Below are 20,595 nucleotides of genomic sequence, written 5' to 3' on the forward strand. Positions count from 1 at the left end.
TCTAAGGACTAAGATGATGACTGTGGAAGTGGGCAAGGAGTTTAAAAATATCTGAAAGTATCTCTGAATATACTCTGAGTGCATTTGATTTATGTTTTAGAGACAATTCAGTTGATTATTATTCATGTGATTATGTTTTCCTGCCACTGAAAAATAACAGATCTTACAGTGTCTCAGATTGCTCTGCTCATGAGCACCTGGGAGTTTCTAATAGATGGCTGGTTGAAAGAGGAAATCTCCATTGTTGATGTGATGGAGAGAGAAACTGTCTGTGAAGTTTCCTGTAATAATCACACTACAAAACAAACAGGTGCAGACTGTAGTGACTGTAACCTGCTGAGAAAGTACAAGAATTCTTTTTTTCTGCATTTTTTAACAGATTTAACAGTTTTTCTGTAAAACAAACAACAACTTTCTTAAATTTTATTAAGATACAAACTGAAATGTAATCAATCATCTTTCAGGGAGAAAGTAATTCACATTGTTGGAAATTTCCCAGAACACCAAGAGTCTGTGGGCAAAGGTAAACACACAGGCAAACAGATGCGGTGAGAGAATGATGAAAGGAAAGTGGAAATAACAAAAGACATAATGAAACTAAAACACACTGAACAAAATGTTGGGGGAAAACACCATGATGCAAATGCAAACAGCAACCTCTCAAACAGATTTCAAAAGTACGAAAAACTCAAAACAGAGAAGCTTTCAAACTGAGAACATGAAGTCTGAGTAAAAGCAACCAGAAAACCCCCAAAATTATGCAATAAAAAACTTAAAAGGAACTCAGTGCCTTGAAGTGGTCATGAAACAAAAACAGTAAAATAACAGCAGAAACATAAAGAAACAAACAAAAAGAAAAAAAAAGTCCCAACTGTTACTATGAAAATACAGAAAATAAAACTCAGATGCTCACAGGTTATGCTGTGAAACTATGGGAAACAATTACGCTAAACAAACAAATACAAAAGAGATGTTATTGTTAGAGTTTGTCACTTTGAGTGGGTATAAAACTGATTTGGTTGCAGTTTTAAATTTGTTTGTCTGCCCTGAAGATTTCATGTGGATATCTTCTGCACTTCAGGGGAAAAATGCTGGAGAAACAGGGTGAATTAATACTACAAAGAAAGTCTGTGTGTTTTTTCTAAATATACTAAAGTTATGGTGCAAAAAAAAAAAAAAAAAAAATCAGCTGATTCTGAAGAGGTCAGGCGGGAACTACGAACACAGACGCCGCTCCTTCTCAGAAGCACATCGCCCACAGAACTGGTCCCACCTGTCCTCCCTCTCTGTGTATTGCTCTCACGCACAATTAGCTTACTGTACCAGAAACTCCTGGACGTTTCAGACCAGCTGCTGGTTATCTGCCTCCATGTGCTGCTGTTTCTTTCTTTTAAATCTCCACATTGCCACAAATCCAGCTGTAATAACAATGACAGTCGCAGCAGCAGAGACAGCAGGAACAACCATCTGATCTGTCCTAGTCTCCACTTCTACCACCTCCTCTATGTTTCCATCTCCTGTTTTCACCAGTTTCATGTTTCCATGAGTTTCACCTGCAGAAAAACATCAGCTGTCAGCGGAAAATCTGTCAGACACCAAAGCAGCAGCAAACCTACAGGTGCGCAAACCCAGGACACCGGTTGTTTGTTGTCACAGACTCTGCAGCCATAATCAGTGCTGATACCTCATGTTATTTTTGTGCATATGTTTTCTTACCTTCTGCACATATTGTACATTTAATCTCTGAACACATCGTAATTCAATTAACTGCACATACACGTGCATTTTTGTGTATTTCTATGCTGTATGTGTGACATTTGTTTAGTATGTTTTGCTTGTCTTTCTGTAGCACCGATGTGGGACAATACTACAATTTCAGTATACTATTGTACAAACTATGACTGTGCAATGACAGTAAAGAGCCGGCCCTACAGCAGCTTTAGCTCCTCATCAGAAAAAAAGCATGTCTAGCATCTGTGCTAGCAGCATGCAATGCTACTGCCCTTCACATTCACACTGGAAGGAGTGAGCAGAGGAGACCATGGGAGGTACTCTTCATTTATTTGTCAAGTTGCAAGTGCAGAGAAGTGTAACCGTCTCATAAAGCTGCGAGACTGCGCAGTTCCTGTAGGTGCTGGGAGCCAACTGATTTTATTTTCAGTTTTCAGGTTTGTAAATGATGTGGGAGCTGAGCGTGAGCTCCACAAACTCACCTGTGACTGTGAGGTTGATGAAGTGACTGATCTCAGTGTGAACTCTTTTACTTCTCACAGGGTTCCTCACAGCTATGTGACACTCATACATCCCAGTGTCATTAAACGCGACGTTCTTCAGAATCAGAGAAACGTCTCCGTCCTTCATCTCCGGGTCCCTCAGCTTCACTCTGCCATGAAAAGATGGATGTTGGTAGTTTTCATAGGAGCGTTTGTTCCTGTAGAAGTAGACGTAGCCGTCTGTGTTCAGGTCAGCTCTGCTCCACTTCAACACCGAGATTATTTCATCTGTGGAAATCTGACACTGAAGAGTGACGTCAGCTCCAAGCTTTGCCTCAATATCCTGCTGCAGAGCTGAAGACAACAAAATAATCAGTAATCATGAGTTTAATTTCAAACCTGTGACTTTTTTTAATTCATGAAGCTGCTGTTAAACATAACCTTTGACACTTTTAATGTTTCACACATCTCTGGTGTGAGCGCCTCATGATGGAAACGTTTTTAGGCAAGTAAGCGAAGTGACTTCTTGTAAAACGCCTGCAGTTCTGGGAAAAATAAAAGTTTCCATTAGACTAAGTGAAAATTTAAGTAAACTGCAAGACTCAGGAGCTTTCTCAGCAATGACCTGACATAATCGTCTCTCACATCGCTGTCCTTCTGTTCTTTACACTGTTACTTCAGTTCAAAGATAATTTAAATTCATATTTCCAGCTTCGTAACAGTTTACAGGGGGGTGAATTTAAAAGAAAAAGAAATAAAATTAGGAACATGGTTAATTAACAGGTGTTATAAGATGGCTGTGTGCAGCTTCTAACTGCTGACTTAACCTCAGCTAACTGGAGATGCGTGAATTAGACCTGTGGACCTTCTTTGTCCTGTTGGTGCATTTTTAATTTAATTATCTCATAATTATTATTATTGCTGCTGTGCAGAGGAGACCATCAAATCAGTTTTTGCTCCAGGTTTTTTGAGTGATTTATTTGGATGTTAGCATATCAGCACATCCAATACAGATCCAACAATATTCAACATGAACCCCAATAATCAGACGACCCCTATGAGCAAGCAGTTGGTGACAGCGGGAAGGAAAAACTCTCTTTTAACAGGAGGAAACATTCCGGTTGAGGGTGAGCGCAGGGAGACAGGATAAAAGACATGCTATTGAACGGACTGTGAGATGAATAGTAACTCAGGATTAAATGCAGAGAGGTGTATAAACACATGCTGAGTGAAAAAGAAACACTGTGCCAAACTGCAAAAAAACAGGTGGTCCTCAGGTTATAGAAAACAGAAAAAAAAAGAAAAAAAAAAGGGGGCACAAACCAGAGCGTGGTTCTCCTCTCTGAAGGGAAGAACCATTAATACCAAGTGAAACTGGGTTGAAATTGTTTTTTAGTATTAGAAAAAGGACATTGCCCCAAACCACCAAACAGGTGGCCCTCTGTTTACATAAACCAGGTTTTAGAGAAAAAACTAGAAGTTCAGATCATGTGTTCACAGCATGATTCAGATAAACTAGAATCCGAATTTACTGGCTCTTAGTTGTGGTCAATTCAATAAGATGAGACAGATTCTTATGCCTACTACAGGGGACAGAAGATAAATAGTTTAGGTTGATAGTTTCTTTAAACCACAGCACTTAAATTATCTTAAAGAAAAATCGAAAATATTTTCTTCTGTTTTGTTCAGATTTGGTGTCTCCACTTTGCTGCACGTCAGGTTTGAGTTTCATTAATTTGTCAAAAAAAAGACAAAAAATGCAACAAATTAAGTTTAAAAATTAATACGATTGTTTTTGTTTTTTTTACTTTGTTTAGTTCTATTAGAGCAGAGGTTGGGAACTCCAGGCCTTAAGGGCCGGTGTCCTGCAGGTTTTAGATCTCTCCCTGGGTCAGCACACCTGAATCAAATGATTAGGTCATTACCAGGCCTCTGGAGAACTTTAAGACATGTTGAGGAGGTAATTTAGCCATTTAAATCAGCTGTGTTGGATCAAGGACACATCTAAAACCTGCAGGACACCGGCCCTGGAGGCCTGGAGTTAGACGCCCCTGTATTTGAGTGATGCTTTGAAATATGCATGTCGGACTAAGCATCAGTTTGTGTGAAAGTGATGCTTCCACTACACCAGATTAATTTTAAAGCTTTCATAAAATTTTACACATTTTAAGTGAAATAATATTTAAAAAAATCATGTTAATTAAACAGTGGTAACATTTAAAAATATCAAAAAAGATTTTTTTCACAAGCCAATAGAATTCTTGATGGGCCATTAAAACTAAAAAAGTTTTAAAAAAGTAAAAGTTATTTTTTCTGCCTTAGTTTAGATTTCACATGTATTGTGTTTTCATGACTTTGACCTTTCTTGAGGTTATTTATGCAGTTTTGTATTTTAACAGGAGATTACGAGTATGTAGGTGTTTATCCCTCACTGATTTTCTGTTTTGAAGTTTGCAGTCTTTTGTCTTTGTTGTCAGCATCCTGCAATTTCATAAAGTCAGCATCAAAGCGAAAACACTGTACAAGAGCCACAGACTCAGGATGTTTACATTGTGGTTTAACCAGGAGTGTACCCAGAGGGTGTCATAAAACTCTGGTACTTTTTACTTACGTAAAGTCTAAAAAGTTTTTTTCAACAGCTTTCAAAACATCGTGAAGCCCTGTGCAGACATTGTAGAGTCTACACCATCCACTATCTCACTATCAAAAACTGCAGTGTATTAACTCGAGACTCTTCATCCAAGGTCAATAAAAAGTGATTCAGGAAAAGAGGAAGTCATATTGACCACAACCTCCAAATAATACTCAAAAATGAACATTTCACATGTTAAACAGATCACTCTGAATGATACTTATTAACCATTACTTAACCCTTATTACTCATAGGTTTCTTCTTGGTTCTGTAGGAATAAAAATACAACTTCAGTTTCACTCACATGTAGATGCAGAAACGAGGGATGAAATCAGGAGGAAATTGAGAGAATCCATCTGTGACCACAGCTGTAAGATACTGCAGAGGCTTCACCTACACCGAAAGATGTTGACAGGGAACAGAAACCTTTTATACACAGAAGCGAAACAGAAAGAGCCACTCCGGAGTGCCCCCACAGTCCGCGTCACACTGTGTGACACTGGTGGACATGCACACACGGAGCCGAACGCAATGGTGCAGGTTGATCACATGAAGGTAATTCTTTTTACTACAGAAAGTTCCTGTAAATGCCCCATAATAAAAGCCTCAGTAAGCAATACAATGCAACTGTTTGCAGAAATGCTTTTAATTAGTAGCAAAAGCGCTACTTTTAGACAAAAGAGCATATAGCTAATAGCTGCTTCCAGCTCCTCTCTAATAAAGAGAGTTAAAAAGAAAAATTATTTTAAGTTAGTCATCAGTCTCATGTTGTGGACTTTTTTCCTTCTTAGCTGCTCTAAATGGTCTCTTGTTATCCAAACGAATCAAAGTACTTTAAATATCAACACGACAGCTTTAACTTTATGTTTTGTGTGAACGTGATGCTCAAACTGCAACAGCTGAATCTGGTCTCTCACTTTAAAGGGAAGTGAAGTGTGACCCGTCAGCAAACACTTCAGTTTGTTCGGGATTCTTTGGCTGTGCTGGTTATTCTGATGTCACATTCACTGAGCTGCAGATTGATGCTTTAACACTTTCAAGCCTCCAGGTGGCAGAAGAGCAGCTTGAGTGACAACAGATCATCATAGAAGACACAAATATTCAAGATTCATGATATGTATTGTCATATACACTGCAAAACACAAATGGTTATGCTGAGCAATGAAATTCATACTTTGAGAGATCCCTTCACACGACTAAATAAACAACTAAAAAAAGATTATTATAATATAAGAATAAACCTAACTCTAAGCATAGAAAATAATAAGTAAAGTTAAATGAGTGTTATGTACACAAGGGTAGGGTTTAGTTAAACACTCATAAATATTCAAACATGATCATATATTAAATCCAAATCAAAGAGTTTACTTTGCAGTTAAAAAAAAGTGAAATGTCTCCAAATGACCTTCATACAGTCAGAGTGTGTGGGAGTGGATAGCAAAGAAGCCAGGCAATACTAACGAGAGTTACTCAATATTCCAGCGACGAATAGCTCAGAGCCCCAGCCTTAAGAAGAGCCAGAGAACTGCAATTCGCTCGAGATCAGCTGCAGGTGCGTGGGCCAAGGGCAGGAGCCCAATCAGAGCTCCGCCCAGGCAGACAGGTAGGAGAGAGAGAGCGAGAGAAAAACAACAAACACTTGTGGCCACACTGGGCTGGCCGGGGAGGCACAGGGACCATGACAGTACCCCCCCCCCCCCAACGGGAGCCTCCCGGCGACCCACCAGGCCTACCTGGGTGCAGGCGGTGGAAGTCCCGGAGCAGACCCCTACCCACGATAGCCGACCGGGGCACCCAGGAATGTTGCTGTAGCCCGTAGCCCTCCCAGTCAACCAGGTACTGAAATCCCCGACCCCGGCGTCAGGAGTCCAAGATGCGCGAGACTGCGTAAACCAGCTGGCCACCCACGAGCCGGGGGGGCGGCAGGGGCCTGGAAGGAGGGCACAACGGGCTGGAGACCACTGGTTTGACCTGAGAGACATGGAATACATCATGAATACGCATATTGCGTGGCAGTACCAAGCGGACGGATGCAGGGTTGATCACAGCACCGATTTCAAACGGGCCGATGAAGTTGGGGGTGAGTTTCTTAGATTCCGCACGTAAGGGCACGAATTGAGTGGAGAGCCATACCTTCTGCCCCACCACATACTCAGGGGCGGCCGTCCGGTGGCGATCCGCGAGTGCCTTATTCCGTTCCTTCGTCCGGAGTAAAGCCGCCCGAGTGGCCCGCCAGGCCCTGCGACACCTGCGGAGGTGATGTTGGACAGACAGAACAGTATGCTCACCTTCAACCATGGGAAACAGAGGTGGTTGGTATCCCAGAGACGCCTCGAAGGGTGACACGCCGGTAGCAGAGGATGTGTGACTGTTGTGAGCATACTCTATCCATGGCAGGTGTTCGCTCCAGATGGCCTGGTTATGAGAGGCGACACAGCGGAGGGCGGCCTCCAACTCTTGGTTGATGCGCTCCGTTTGGCCGTTGCTTTGCGGGTGGAAGCCAGAGGAGAGGCTCATACGGTCTATGAGGGGGAAGTGAACGTGCCCCGTCTTTACTAAACACTTCAGCCAAATCATGATAAACACGCGGGACTGGCTGGTCAGACCCTTGAGATGTGGTTGGAGCAGGTGCAGCTTGGAGACAGTTCATGTAGCAGTCAATGCTCCACCCGGTTACTCTTTCTTCCAATCGATGTGCGGATTGTGTTGGAGCAGCCATGGATAACCCAATACAAAGGGGGTGCGCGGTGCTTGAAACACAAAAAGCTTGATGCGCTCTGAGTGGTTACCCGAGAGAGTAAGAGACAGGGGTTCTGTGATTTGGGTTATGTCTGACAAGCGTTGCCCAGATAGGGCTGTGACAGCAAGTGGATCGGGTAGGGCGTGTAGTGTGATGTTTAGCTTTTTCGCCAGAGCTGCGTCAATGAAACTGCTCAGCACATGAATCCACTAGAGCTTGAAGAGAGTGGGTAACGTTCTTAATGGTGAGTTTTGCAGGTGGTGGCTGTAGCTCAGGTGGCAGAGCAGGTCAGCCACTAATCAGAAGGTCGGTGGTTCGATCCCAGGCTGCATCCAAATATCCTTGGGCAAGATACTAACCCCATGTTTGCCTACTGGTGGTGGTCAGAGGGCCCGGTGGCGCCTGTGTCCGGCAGCCTCGCTCTGTCAGTGTGCCCCAGGGCAGCTGTGGCTACAATGTAGCTTGCTATCGCCAATGTGTGTGTGAATGACTGAATGTAGTGTAAAGCGCTTTGGGGTCCTATGGACTAGAAAAGCGCTATACAAATGCAGGCCATTTACCATTTTTGCAGGTAACATAAGCCGGGGGAGAGAACATTTAGTCGTTATATCGCCCACCAGTATTCTCTCAACTACTGGCGAGCGCCCTTTTGCCCGTGAAGAGGCAAAATGGCCCTTACGGCTGCAATATAAACACTCACCGGCGGCCATACGCTGTTGACGTTCTGCGGGCGAGAGCTGCGAACGTCCAAGTTGCATGGGCTGCTCCTCCTCCTCAACCTCGCCGTGCTCGCGTGCCGCTCCAGGCCCCGGTGAGGCGTCCCTCGGTGGCCGAGGCTGAGCGAAGCGACGTTGCGTGCTTTGCCGTGCACGCAGGCGATCGTCTATTCGGATGCATAGGGACATGATCGCACCTAAAGAGGGTAACTCACGCACCATCAGTTCATCTTTAATATCCTTACTCACATTATTTAGCAGTGCCGTCTTTAAAGCTTCCTGCCCCCACCCCGCTTGAGTCGCTAGTGTCCAAAAGTCAACAGAAAAATCTGCCAGGCTCTGCTTACCTTGCTTCAGATTCATGAGGCGGAGCCCAGCCGCCGCAGCAGTGGAGCCCTTATCAAAAACACTCCGAAACAGAGACAAAAAAATCATCATAAGTAATTTCGGGACTAGCGCTTAGCACAGCTTGTGCCCAGGTCAGCGCACGATCTCGTAGCAACTGAACAAAATATGAGATCTTACTTCTGTCATTAGAGAAGGCATGAGGCCGCTGGCGAAACTGGAGTGAGCACTGCATAAGAAAACCCGCACACTTCCCTACATCCCCTGAAAACAGCTCAGGTGTGGGGAGATGAAACTCACACAGCCGGGAAGATAAACTGGAACAGGGAAGGGAGAAATCACTAGTGATGTGAAGCAGCCTCTTTGGACACCCCCGCTGTTTCCGGGCCGGCCAATAATAACGGTGACATTTAACGTATTTTATCCTATAAATAAACCCTGTAAAATGTATTTATCACCCCCCCCCCCCCCCCCCCCCCCCCAACAGCTCTTTTGAATGTCTCCCTAATTCTGAGGTCTCAAGGTTGGCATGTATGGCCACAACACCTCACTCTTGGAGCACTTTTTTGCCACATGTGTGATGTCACAGTAGGTCACCCTAGTAATATCCACACCACATAAAGTTAGCACAGAAGGAAATTTGTGTTTGGTTGATTATTTCTTTGTTGTAAATTCTTGGCAGTAAATCTTTTAATGTTGGAAAGCCTGTTTATTTCCCTTAAACTGGGCCAATTAAATGACACCAAACAAGAGCAGAACAAATTCTTTGGCAGACAAGATTTAGTACATTTTTCATGGGCTTGACAAGTAATAGCATGCCTAACTACACAACCTCTGGTGCAAAAATGGATTGATGAGCTATAGGTAGATATGATAGATTTGTTTGTTCATTTCACTGCAACAACACATTGTTACAAAGAACTGCAGACAGTTAACCGTGTGCATGCATACTGCTTATTTTTGTCTGACTATGTGTGCAAAAGAATACACAAAAGTAAACAAGTTTACAAGATTACTCTGAATTATACTAAATAAATAAACAATTCAGTATAAATCAGGATGCAGGAATTAGAAATGTAATCAAGAGGACCTTGAGACAACTCATCTGTGACAACATCTTAGAGACAGTGCAGAGGCTTCACCCACGCTGACTGCAGGGAAGAAAAAGATAAAGAGAGAGAACGTTACATCTGTCACAGCTCACAAACTCTCCTTCATTAAATGGTAAATGGCCTGTATTTATACAGCGCTTTACTAGTCCCTAAGGACCCCAAAGCGCTTTACATATCCAGTCATCCACCCATTCACGCACACATTCACACACTGGTGATGGCAAGCTACATTGTAGCCACAGCCACCCTGGGGCGCACTGACAGAGGCGAACCACTGAAGCATAAAAATGTCACATCAATATCAACAGTAATGAGTCATACAAACTTCCCCATTCATTCCGGATCATTGACACCAAACACAAGTGTAACTCTATACTGCAAATAGTCTCTATTTTAGAAACACTGCAGTCACTGCTTATACCAGACTCCCTCAAAAATAAATAAAATAAAATGATCTGTTAACATTTTCTCAGAAGTAAAATGTTCTTTTTTGGAGAGTAACCAACTGCTCTTTGTGAGCTGTACGTTATATTTTTTCTGCTTTACTTGATCATCTCACCTGAGCGTCTGAAAGTGTTTCACTCTGTAAACACGAGTGTTGTTTCTCCCTTTTACAGCTTCAGCTGCATTAAAACAATTCAAAATCTGATTATGTTAGAGAAGCAGATTTTGAATTGTTTTAACTCATGACTCAGAGTTCAGCGTGGTTTCCAAGTGTATGTAAAATATGTTCTATCATGTTGTGTGTCTCCTCAGTATGAGCTGGTCTGTCAGCTGATATTTCAGGACAGTTTAAGGCAGCGGTCCCCAACCCCTGGGCCTCGGACCGTGAGTCGTTTGGTACCGGGGCGCGAGAGTTGAGGCTCAGGTGTGAAATGTATAGTTTTCAGGTTTTTATCGGTTTTCAGTGTTATTTTGTTATCGTTTTTATCATTTACTTGGTTTTCCTTTGGCTTTTCACGTGTGTTATGAATAAATTTTCTTTTTTTCGGTACCGGTACTAGTTTTATGTTGTTGTATTTATCCGTGACACCTTAAAGCCCGATCCATGAAAATATTGTCGGGCATAAACCGGTCTGTGGCACAAAAAAGGTTGGGGACGGCTAGTTTAAGGGATTTCAGCACTGACACTATTTCATAAAAGAAATAGTTCCTGTTAATTGTGACAGAAACAGAAATTTCTTTCAATTTAGTTTTGGAGGTTAGTGAGTATAGGCAACTGGGGCATTTTCTCTATAGGTTCCTGTGTAGCCCTCTGTGAATTAAAAAAACAAACGAACAATCAATGCGTTGTGGCTCCTGCAGCAGAAATAAGGATCAGAGGATCAGATTTAGTCACCCTCATGCACAGATGTTGTGGGTGTTCACCTAACATCATCATCCTCTCGCTCTGAAAGCCACACATACCTGTTTCTCTTCACAGCATCAAATGTCCCTGACAGTCCGCAGGTCTGCAAAAATCACACATCCTGTTTGTACATCATGTCATATGTTCTATTTCAGTGAATGTGTGAAGTTTTTTTTTTACTTGATTGAATTTAAAGAGTTAGCTAAAAGCTTGAGTGAGCTAAATTTGCATCTGAAAGAAAGTTGTGACACATTCTGTGTTTCCTTTTTCAGTTTTTATTCTTTTTTTATTAATAAATAATTTGATGGCCAAGACATTTCTGAACATCATACTGGTAATTAGGGCAGATGTGCAGGTGAACAGTCCTACACAACAGACCGAAAGAAACCAGAACAAATCAGTATACCGCGTTTACAAAAAAGGTCAAGAGTTAAAAGCAGCAGGTGACCACTCGTGCAAGGGACACTGACACTGAGCTAAACACACATTTGTTATTAAACAGCACCATACGACTTGCAAACTCTCGTGAGGATACAAGGATCGTTGTTTCATATTATCCTGGATCAACATCAAACACAGACTGATGACAGTAAACAAACAGCAAACAAGTTATTGGACAATTCAGTAACTCTTACAATCTGAATCCTTTTTTAGCACCAATCGGAAACATTTTTTGTGATTTTCTTCAGAATTTTCTATTTATTTTATTATGTTTATTTTCAGTGAGAAGCTCCAGGCTGAATTTGCTGTTTATTTGAGGAGTTTGCAGAGCTGTTATGTTTTTGATAACCACAGAACAGTCTTTTTATTTCTTATTTTTCACTTTTAAACCAAAAGGCCATGTTGCTTAGCTGCCTGGCAAAGTCGCTATCAGTGTTAGTTCATCAAATCTGTAAATTTTCTTTCTATAAAATCATATTTCTGGACATGTTAAATCGACTTCCAGAGGACAGAGGCTGGAAGATCAAGGTGTGCCCGGTGGAAGTGGGGTGCAGGGGCTTTGTTGCCAGTACAACAGCAAAACTGCTTAGAGAGAATGGGATCAGAGGACAGGCGCAACGGCAGGCTAAAAGAAAACTAGCTAACACTGTTGAGAGGACCAGTCACTGGCTATGGCTAAAAAGGGCCGACATCACTTGGGCAACAAGGCAATCAGCTAACCATGAGAGAAAAGAAATATTCTGCTCTTCTTCCCTTTTCTGGGAGGCAGTGGGGAGGTAGAGTGTACAGCCTGATCCAGCGGGGAGGTGTGGGAAGCCAGATCGGGCGCCTCTCTTCCGGCTCTCCTCTCTGCTCTCTCCTATCTTGTCCCTTTTGTCTTACATCACCTTTTCTATCCCTTTGAAGAAGTATGGCTTCATAAATGCTAAAGAGGTAAGTATTATTTCTCAGTTGCAGTAGATAGAAAATAAACTGTAGGAAACTAAACAGAAGAAAAGAAATAACAATTTAACATAAACCTGATCAACCCTGGCAGGGCCTCCTTGATGAGGGTGTCTAGTGATAATGTCTGAAAAACCCGATGAATCCAAGGTCCACTACTGACGATGTGTCCCAAATCTTAATATGATAATCTAGATCGATCTCTAATCCCTAAACCTAACCAAGGAAGAAAAATGGCAGATTAGCCTGGGTAAAAGACTGAAAGTTGAGGCAACAACGACGTGTGCTGCTTGCAAAGTTTCTGGGCTGCCTTTCCTCATAACAGCTGTCCCTCAAGAGTCTCTCCATCTAAAGCAATGCATTATCAGGGACTGTAACCTCTAGTCCTTTTAACTGAATTCTTTTAAATATGAATAATGTCAGAAAACCAACAACAATAAAAGCAACCACAACATAACAAACACCCATTATAAGAGTTGGAGTTACTACGTCTCCAACATCCTGGATGTTTCCAGCTTCACTTTCCACGATTTGGTGCTGCAACAACTTTTCATCTGTTTCACCTGCAGAGAGAACATCAGCTGTCAGAGAATATTTCAAACAGTGGTTTAATGTTTAGCATCTGAGTTAGCAGCATGCCGTTTCCCCTTCACGCTTAACACTAAAATAATTGAGCAGAAGAAGCTGTGGATAAATTGTAGCTCACTGGCTTTTGTTTGTTTATTTGCCAAGTCACAAATAATCATGCAGTTTCCGTAGAGTAGAGAAATACTAGCAGCAGGCAGTTTTAGATTTTTGTTTGTAATTTCACGCTTTTATGTTTTGGGGGTTTTATGATATGGGAGCTGAGCGTGAGCTCTACAAACTCACCTGTGACTGTGAGGTCAATGAAGTGACTGATCTCAGTGTGAGCTCTTTTACTTCTCACAGGGTTCCTCACTGCTATGTGACACTCATACATCCCAGTGTCATTAAACGTGACATTCTTCAGGATCACAGAAACGTCTCCATCCTTCATCTCTGGGTCCCTCAGCTTCACTCGGCCATGAAAAGATGGATGTTGGTAGTTTTCATAGAATCGTTTGTTCCTGTAGAAGTAGACGTAGCCGTCTGTGTTCAGGTCAGGTCTGCTCCACTTTACCACTGAGATTCTTTCATCTGTAGTAATCTGACACTGGAGAGTGACGTCCTCTCCAAACTTCGCCTGCATATCCTGCTGAAGAGCTGAAGGAAAGAAAATAATCTTTTTAAAATGTAACTCCTTTTTAAAATTTTAAAACATTTTTAACTGTTAACAGCACTTGATAAGAATTTGTGGCTGAAAAATCAAGACAACAGCAAAGAGCCTCAAACAGCAGTTTGAGGCTCTTTGCTCGTCAGTCCTCACAGAGCACCATGTTAAAATGTTTATGGCCTACAAAAAGCAGTTTTGGTCTCTGTACTAATTTCCCGTTCTGTAACAGCTTTGTGTGGGCAGAGGCTTACAATCTGAGACATACTTGATTACGATAATACGATCCCTAACACAGGGCTGTAGCTGCTGGCTGTCTGCTAGGCTTCCCTCAGTTAGTTGCAGTTTCTTTGGCATCAAATAAACTCCAACTATGTTTACTTGACTCTGTAAAAACCAGTCTCAAGGTGTAATTCCGTTAATTTAAATGTAATTTCAGAGTATTTTAGCTGAATTATGTTATTATTATGTACCCTGCAGGGCACTAAAATAACAGACTAACAAGTTAAAATTTTACAGGTAAGAAAGAAAATAACTTTGAGTGTATCTTTTGGCTACTTTACTTTGTATTTTGTTGTCTATTTATTTCAAAGGTACCTGATTATTGTGCAATTTTATTGTCTATCACACTAAAAATAAATATTATACACCCTTATTAAACATAAAGCAATGATTTTAATTAAAATGCAACTGAAACATATAAAATACTTTTTTTATTTATTCGATTAATTGCTCATTAAGAATGTGGCCAGTGTCACATTTAATGACAGTGGGATTTATGAGTGCTTGGTATAAAATGAATCAAGTTAATTTCATTTGACTAAATTCCATTAAATCGAACATTTAAATTGAACTTATGTAACAAAATTACCTGAAAAAAAAATATATGTGTGTGTGTGTGATGTTATATTGTTTTATGTTTCATATATATATATATGAAATTAAAGTAGTTAAAGTCAAATAAAAGCAGATTTTCTTTCTTTTTTGAGTGTACTGCACTTAATTTACACTTAACACTTAAACTTTCATATAAATGAAGCTTATGTGTTCAAGTTCAATAAAGATAATCTTTAGTCAAACATCTGTCTGATCCCCAGGTGTTTGACAGCTAATCCAAGCTTTACATCACTTCAGGCTCCCTCCACCTCCCTGTATGGGAGCTCTGAGTTTCATGAATTTACAAAAAACAAAAAAAGAGACTCAAATACACAATGAATAAAGTCACAAGTTAATATAATATTTTTATGTTGTGGAATTATTAGAGGCATACAGTGGGGCAAAAAAGTATTTAGTCAGCCACCGATTGTGCAAGTTCCCCCACCTAAAATGATGACAGAGGTCAGTAATTTGCACCAGAGGTACACTTCAACTGTGAGAGACAGAATGTGAAAAAATAATCCATGAATCCACATCGTAGGATTTGTAAAGAATTTATTCGTAAATCAGGGTGGAAAATAAGTATTTGGTCAATAACAAAAATACAACTCAATACTTTGTAACATAACCTTTGTTGGCAATAACAGGGGTCAAACGTTTACTATAGGTCTTTACCAGGTTTGCACACACAGTAGCTGGTATTTTGGCCCATTCCTCCATGCAGATCTTCTCGAGAGCAGTGATGTTTTGGGGCTGTCGCCGAGCAACACGGACTTTCAACTCCCGCCACAGATTTTCTATGGGGTTGAGGTCTGGAGACTGGCTAGGCCACTCCAGGACTTTCAAATGCTTCTTACGGAGCCACTCCTTTGTTGCCCGGGCGGTGTGTTTTGGATCATTGTCATGTTGGAAGACCCAGCCTCGTTTCATCTTCAAAGTTCTCACTGATGGAAGGAGGTTTTGGCTCAAAATCTCACGATACATGGCCCCATTCATTCTGTCCTTAACACGGATCAGTCGTCCTGTCCCCTTGGCAGAAAAACAGCCCCATAGCATGATGTTTCCACCCCCATGCTTCACAGTAGGTATGGTGTTCTTGGGATGCAACTCAGTATTCTTCTTCCTCCAAACACGACGAGTTGAGTTTATACCAAAAAGTTCTACTTTGGTTTCATCTGACCACATGACATTCTCCCAATCCTCTGCTGTATCATCCATGTGCTCTCTGGCAAACTTCAGACGGGCCTGGACATGCACTGGCTTCAGCAGCGGAACACGTCTGGCACTGCGGGATTTGATTCCCTGCCGTTGTAGTGTGTTACTGATGGTGACCTTTGTTACTTTGGTCCCAGCTCTCTGCAGGTCATTCACCAGGTCCCCCCGTGTGGTTCTGGGATCTTTGCTCACCGTTCTCATGATCATTTTGACCCCACGGGATGAGATCTTGCGTGGAGCCCCAGATCGAGGGAGATTATCAGTGGTCTTGTATGTCTTCCATTTTCTGATGATTGCTCCCACAGTTGATTTTTTCACACCAAGCTGCTTGCCTATTGTAGATTCACTCTTCCCAGTCTGATGCAGGTCTACAATACTTTTCCTGGTGTCCTTCGAAAGCTGTTTGGTCTTGGCCATGGCGGAGTTTGGAGTCTGACTGTTTGAGGCTGTGGACAGGTGTCTTTTATACAGATGATGGGTTCAAACAGGTGCCATTCATACAGGTAACGAGTGGGGGACAGAAAAGCTTCTTACAGAAGACGTTACAGGTCTGTGAGAGCCAGAGATTTTCCTTGTTTGAGGTGACCAAATACTTATTTTCCACCCTAATTTACGAATAAATTCTTTACAAATCCTACCATGTGAATTCATGGATTTTTTTTTCACATTCTGTCTCTCACAGTTGAAGTGTACCTCTGGTGCAAATTACTGACCTCTGTCATCATTTTAAGTGGGGGAACTTGCACAATCGGTGGCTGACTAAATACTTTTTTGCCCCACTGTATTTGGAATGAGCTTCTTTACAATAAATTTGAAAATCTTATATGTTAGCACAAAACACTCTCAGCCCCACTCATCACATAAGCAAAGTCCAGAGCTGTCCTTGTCATATTTTAATGCTGGGAGGTCTCACATTGGAGCTATGTGACATAAAGGATTTCCTTAAAATCCAAAGCAGAAGTGAAAGGAGAACTGAAAGACTTCCAACCAAAAGAGAAAGTCTTGGATTGAAGTTTTGCTTTCACTTCGCATTTCCCTTTTTGTTTTTTCACTGTTAGAACTCAGTCGTAGTGGGATGAAGATAGTTAAGATAAAAATGCAAAGTTACACCGTTAAACACACTTTAAAAGGGAAAGGTTGTCCAACATCTCGTGTAAGTAACATCTCATGGTGTCCATTTCAGACCCAGAGTGACTGCTGCTGTTCTCATCGTGCAGCAATTCAAAGAACACACAAACCACAAAGTGGCTGCTGACTCAAAACACAAGCAGCTTACAGCAGCCAGATTCAGGTGAACTCTGGGACTTTAAAATCCCTCCACCCCACCCCTGGATCTGACATCAGCTGTTACATCATTAAACATGCTGCTGTAAAAATGCTGAAAAAAATGACTACAAAGAGACACAGGAGCTCAACCTGCAAACACAACATGGGAATCAACATTTAAACACATTACACATATTTATACTTACCTAAAAAAATATTTTTTTTAAAAAAAACTCTCTTTCACTCACCTACAGAGCAAGAAATCACGAACAGGAAGACTATGAGGGACTCCATCTGTGACTGCTGTGACTGGAGGCTGGGAAGTGAAGAGTCCGCAGCCTGACCTGCACTGAAAACAGAGTTGGTTTCACTTTCACTTTGTAAGAGGGGGAGGGAGAGAGCATAGATGAATATAGATAAGTCATTCTTTATTGGATTATATCAACACATGATGGCAAAATATTACACAGAGGCTAAATGGTAAAAAAAAAAAAAGGCCTGTATTTATTTGTATAGCGCTTTTCTAGTCCACCCATTCACACACTGGTGATGGAAAGCTACATTGTAGCCACCCTGGGGGCGCACTGAGCATTAGCAACAAGATGACCATTTACAAGAAATCCGAGCACTTCTGAGAAGTGTTACAGTTTATGCTTATTTTAACCAGCAGATGGCAGCACAAGTCACAATATGAGAAACATTTAGTACAATAAGAATAAAGTAATGAAAGTTGTAGTAGTGACTTTTATGATGTTTGCAGACGAATGCAGAGTGCAGCACAGGGACTGTGGCTGCAGTAACTTTTCTTCTGCTTGATCAGTTTAATCCGTCAAATTTTATATTATTGTTCAAATAAAACGGACTGCAGTTTGGAAAAAAAATGAGAAATTGTGTAAATAATAGAAGACAAATATTATGTTAAGTCTCATTTGCACCACTAACGCAGCATTTATCCTTGTAGCTTTACTCTATGAAGTGAAGTGGGAGACGCTCAAACGGTCGGTTACGCGCACAAGACAAAACAAAACGGCCTGTTTTGATCTGAGCGCGCGCAGTGAGAAGCACAAAGTCTGCACAGAAGGTTTTTAACCTCCTCACACCGTCTCTGACTGAATTTTTTGGTTTTTGGAGCCAGCAAACACAAAAGAAAATATGTATTTAACCCGCTCCAGAGTTACTCCAGAGTCTGAGCGGAAATGATCCTTAACTGTTTAACTGCAGTGAGAGCTGGCAAGTCTCATGGTTCACTTACGCGCAAGTTAACAAATCTAATAAATATGATCCAAACTCTTAGTGTTAGTACAAACTCACCTGCAGACAAAGAGGGTGAGTGCAGCTGGGAACCTCAGATGTCCGAGCAGCCATTTCCGTCTTATTGTTCGGAAGATCCTACTTTTCAAAGTTTGCTAAATATCCAAAGGATGGTGAGATTTCACGAGAATAGGAGATCCCAGTTTTTCAATAAAGCTGAAAGTTTCCGAGCCTGAAAACAGGTGCGTTTGTTTTCAAGTGCGCCCTCAAGTGTCTTTTAAAGGAAGAAGAACAAACTGAGGGCGGGGTCATAAACATGTGCGTAATAACAAAGCGGCAAGCCACTGGATTCAGACCTGATCAACAACAAAATCGATCACTAATCAGTCATCAGTCACATTAAAACCATTATAGAAGCTGATTAATAGAATAAACAGGATTCACGCTCAGATTTAAGTGGATCTTCTCTGACTGTGACTTTGATGTGAGATGTGTCATCTCTTATCCTCCTGTGCTTCTCACTGATACGCTGTCTCACATTTAACTGGCTCTAAGCTAAGAAAGTACATTTTTCTGACAACAAAAGTTTTGCCCTGAAACTCAAACATCTGTAAAAGGTGTTTACACCAGCGGTATCAAACATGAGGCTCATGGACCAGAGCCAGCCCACCAAATGATCCATTTCAGTCCACTTGAAGTGAGGAAGAGAAAATGAATTATTGTTATCTTTCATTTCTACATATGTAAAATACTCCTGTTTACTCATAGAAATTCTACATGGGAAGGTTGTTGTAAATTGCAACGCAGGCATATTGTTAAAAATTCTCTCAATTTAGCAAAATCAGGCTTCTTATTTTCTTCCTGAAAAACTAAGAAAAGGGTAGTTTTTTTTTCTACAGGGATTCTTTTAAGGTTTGTTGTTTCAGCATTTTCTTGATTATCAGCTATTATTTCAGTGGTCACCTGAAACTTCTTAACAGTCCCATATTTTTATTCTTAGACTATATAGAGCAACATTTGTGGTCCATTACACTCTGGACATATGAACAACATCTTAATCTAAACCTTTAGAGACCAGAGCACTGACACTAACAGTTTAGAGGTTCGGGAATAAATGCTTTCCAGTCACAATCAGGAGGACTTTGATTATTAATAAAAAGTACTGCTGTGGAGGATGGTGTAAAATCTTTTTAATGCTGGATTGTGCTACTGTGGTTATCCTGGATCAGAAGGAGAGGTTGACATCCAGATGTAGAGTTCCAACAGATGCAGTTTATTTTATATTCAGTGTAGTGGTACATGAGGGTTGGGTATTGTGTGGTTTCTGCAAACAGGAGCCAAAAGGAAATTACAAAAATAAGGAATTTCACAGGCTTCAAACACCCACACTACTGTGCTATTAAGTAGTTACATCACTGCAATTTAGCTGAACATGAATGCAATAAATATATTCTAAACAATTAATAAATGTGCCACAAGAGGGCACTCAGAGCTTAGCTCATATTGGAGCTAAGCTCAGATACAGACGAGAAAAAACTGGTTATGGCTAACTAACCAGATCTAGCAGTGGTGAACAAGCAGAGGAACAGATGTGACTATACTGAGTGACGGCAACATCAGGAACAAGGAACACGAGAACTGGAGAAATATCAAGAGCTGAGAAGATGTGGAGGATAACATCTGTGATGTCTTTATTAAACACTTCACTGCCTTCAGATTCTGACATTTAGATTGAATGAGACAAAGCTTAATTGTGTTTTAAAGCCCTGAAAATTTCATGTTTTCATATGTGTTTTACTAATCAAGTTATGAGGGCTAAAAAATGCGTCAGAGATAAGGCGAATTAAAAGGCACCAAGTGTCATGTGTACTCTGAGCTCTGAAACTCTCTGGAACTCTGAAAATAATCACAGTATGATTTTAAAGCTCCCCATTTTCTGTTCAGTCCATTTACCACTGAACAGAAGTTATTATCAGCAGAGTTTAAGTTTAAGTTACGTGTAATTTCAGTGTCACTGAAGCTTCTTTTGTTTGATGGTTGAATATAAAGTGTCTACCCTGTCTACCCAAGTGCTTGTTCACAGCTTGATTGTTGGAGCTTTTTGCTATTGTAGGGTATTAACCTGACAGCATAAAGCACCTCGAAGTCAAACCTACTGTGAAATGTGACTATATAAATAAAAGGGAACTGAATGTGAACACCAGTGCTGTTTCTATATTTAACAGTTGATTCTGGTATTAATACAAGACCTTTGTTTTGAGCAGCAA

The 20,595-nt window shown here is 41.1% G+C and overlaps 1 protein-coding gene across 1 annotated transcript; it reads right to left on the reverse strand.

Annotated features, from left to right (window-relative positions):
- Nucleotides 1-1,341: 1,341 nt before the first annotated feature.
- Nucleotides 1,342-13,886, reverse strand: LOC146635321 (junctional adhesion molecule-like). The gene is made up of 4 exons (XM_085350085.1): nucleotides 13,877-13,886; nucleotides 13,360-13,713; nucleotides 2,214-2,567; nucleotides 1,342-1,553 (listed from the first exon to the last, which is right to left on the reverse strand). Exons 1-4 carry the CDS (start codon nucleotides 13,884-13,886, stop codon nucleotides 1,342-1,344), a joined length of 930 nt encoding a protein of 309 aa, XP_085206211.1.
- Between the last annotated feature and the right edge of the window lie 6,709 nt (nucleotides 13,887-20,595).

The sequence above is a fragment of the Diplotaxodon limnothrissa genome, linkage group LG3 (assembly GCF_057381915.1).
Source record: "Diplotaxodon limnothrissa isolate DT_005_m linkage group LG3, D_limnothrissa_male_GT1.1, whole genome shotgun sequence".
Taxonomy (NCBI): domain Eukaryota; kingdom Metazoa; phylum Chordata; class Actinopteri; order Cichliformes; family Cichlidae; genus Diplotaxodon; species Diplotaxodon limnothrissa.

Bases quoted from the DNA above. Each gene is read 5' to 3' on its own strand.
- LOC146635321 (XM_085350085.1), bottom strand. The intron at 2,568-13,359 runs GTGAGTTTGTAG...TGTTGTCTTCAG, and splicing joins CATTGACCTCACAGTCACAG to CTCTGCAGCAGGATATTGAG. The intron at 1,554-2,213 runs GTGAGTTTGTGG...GTTTTTCTGCAG, and splicing joins CATCAACCTCACAGTCACAG to GTGAAACTCATGGAAACATG.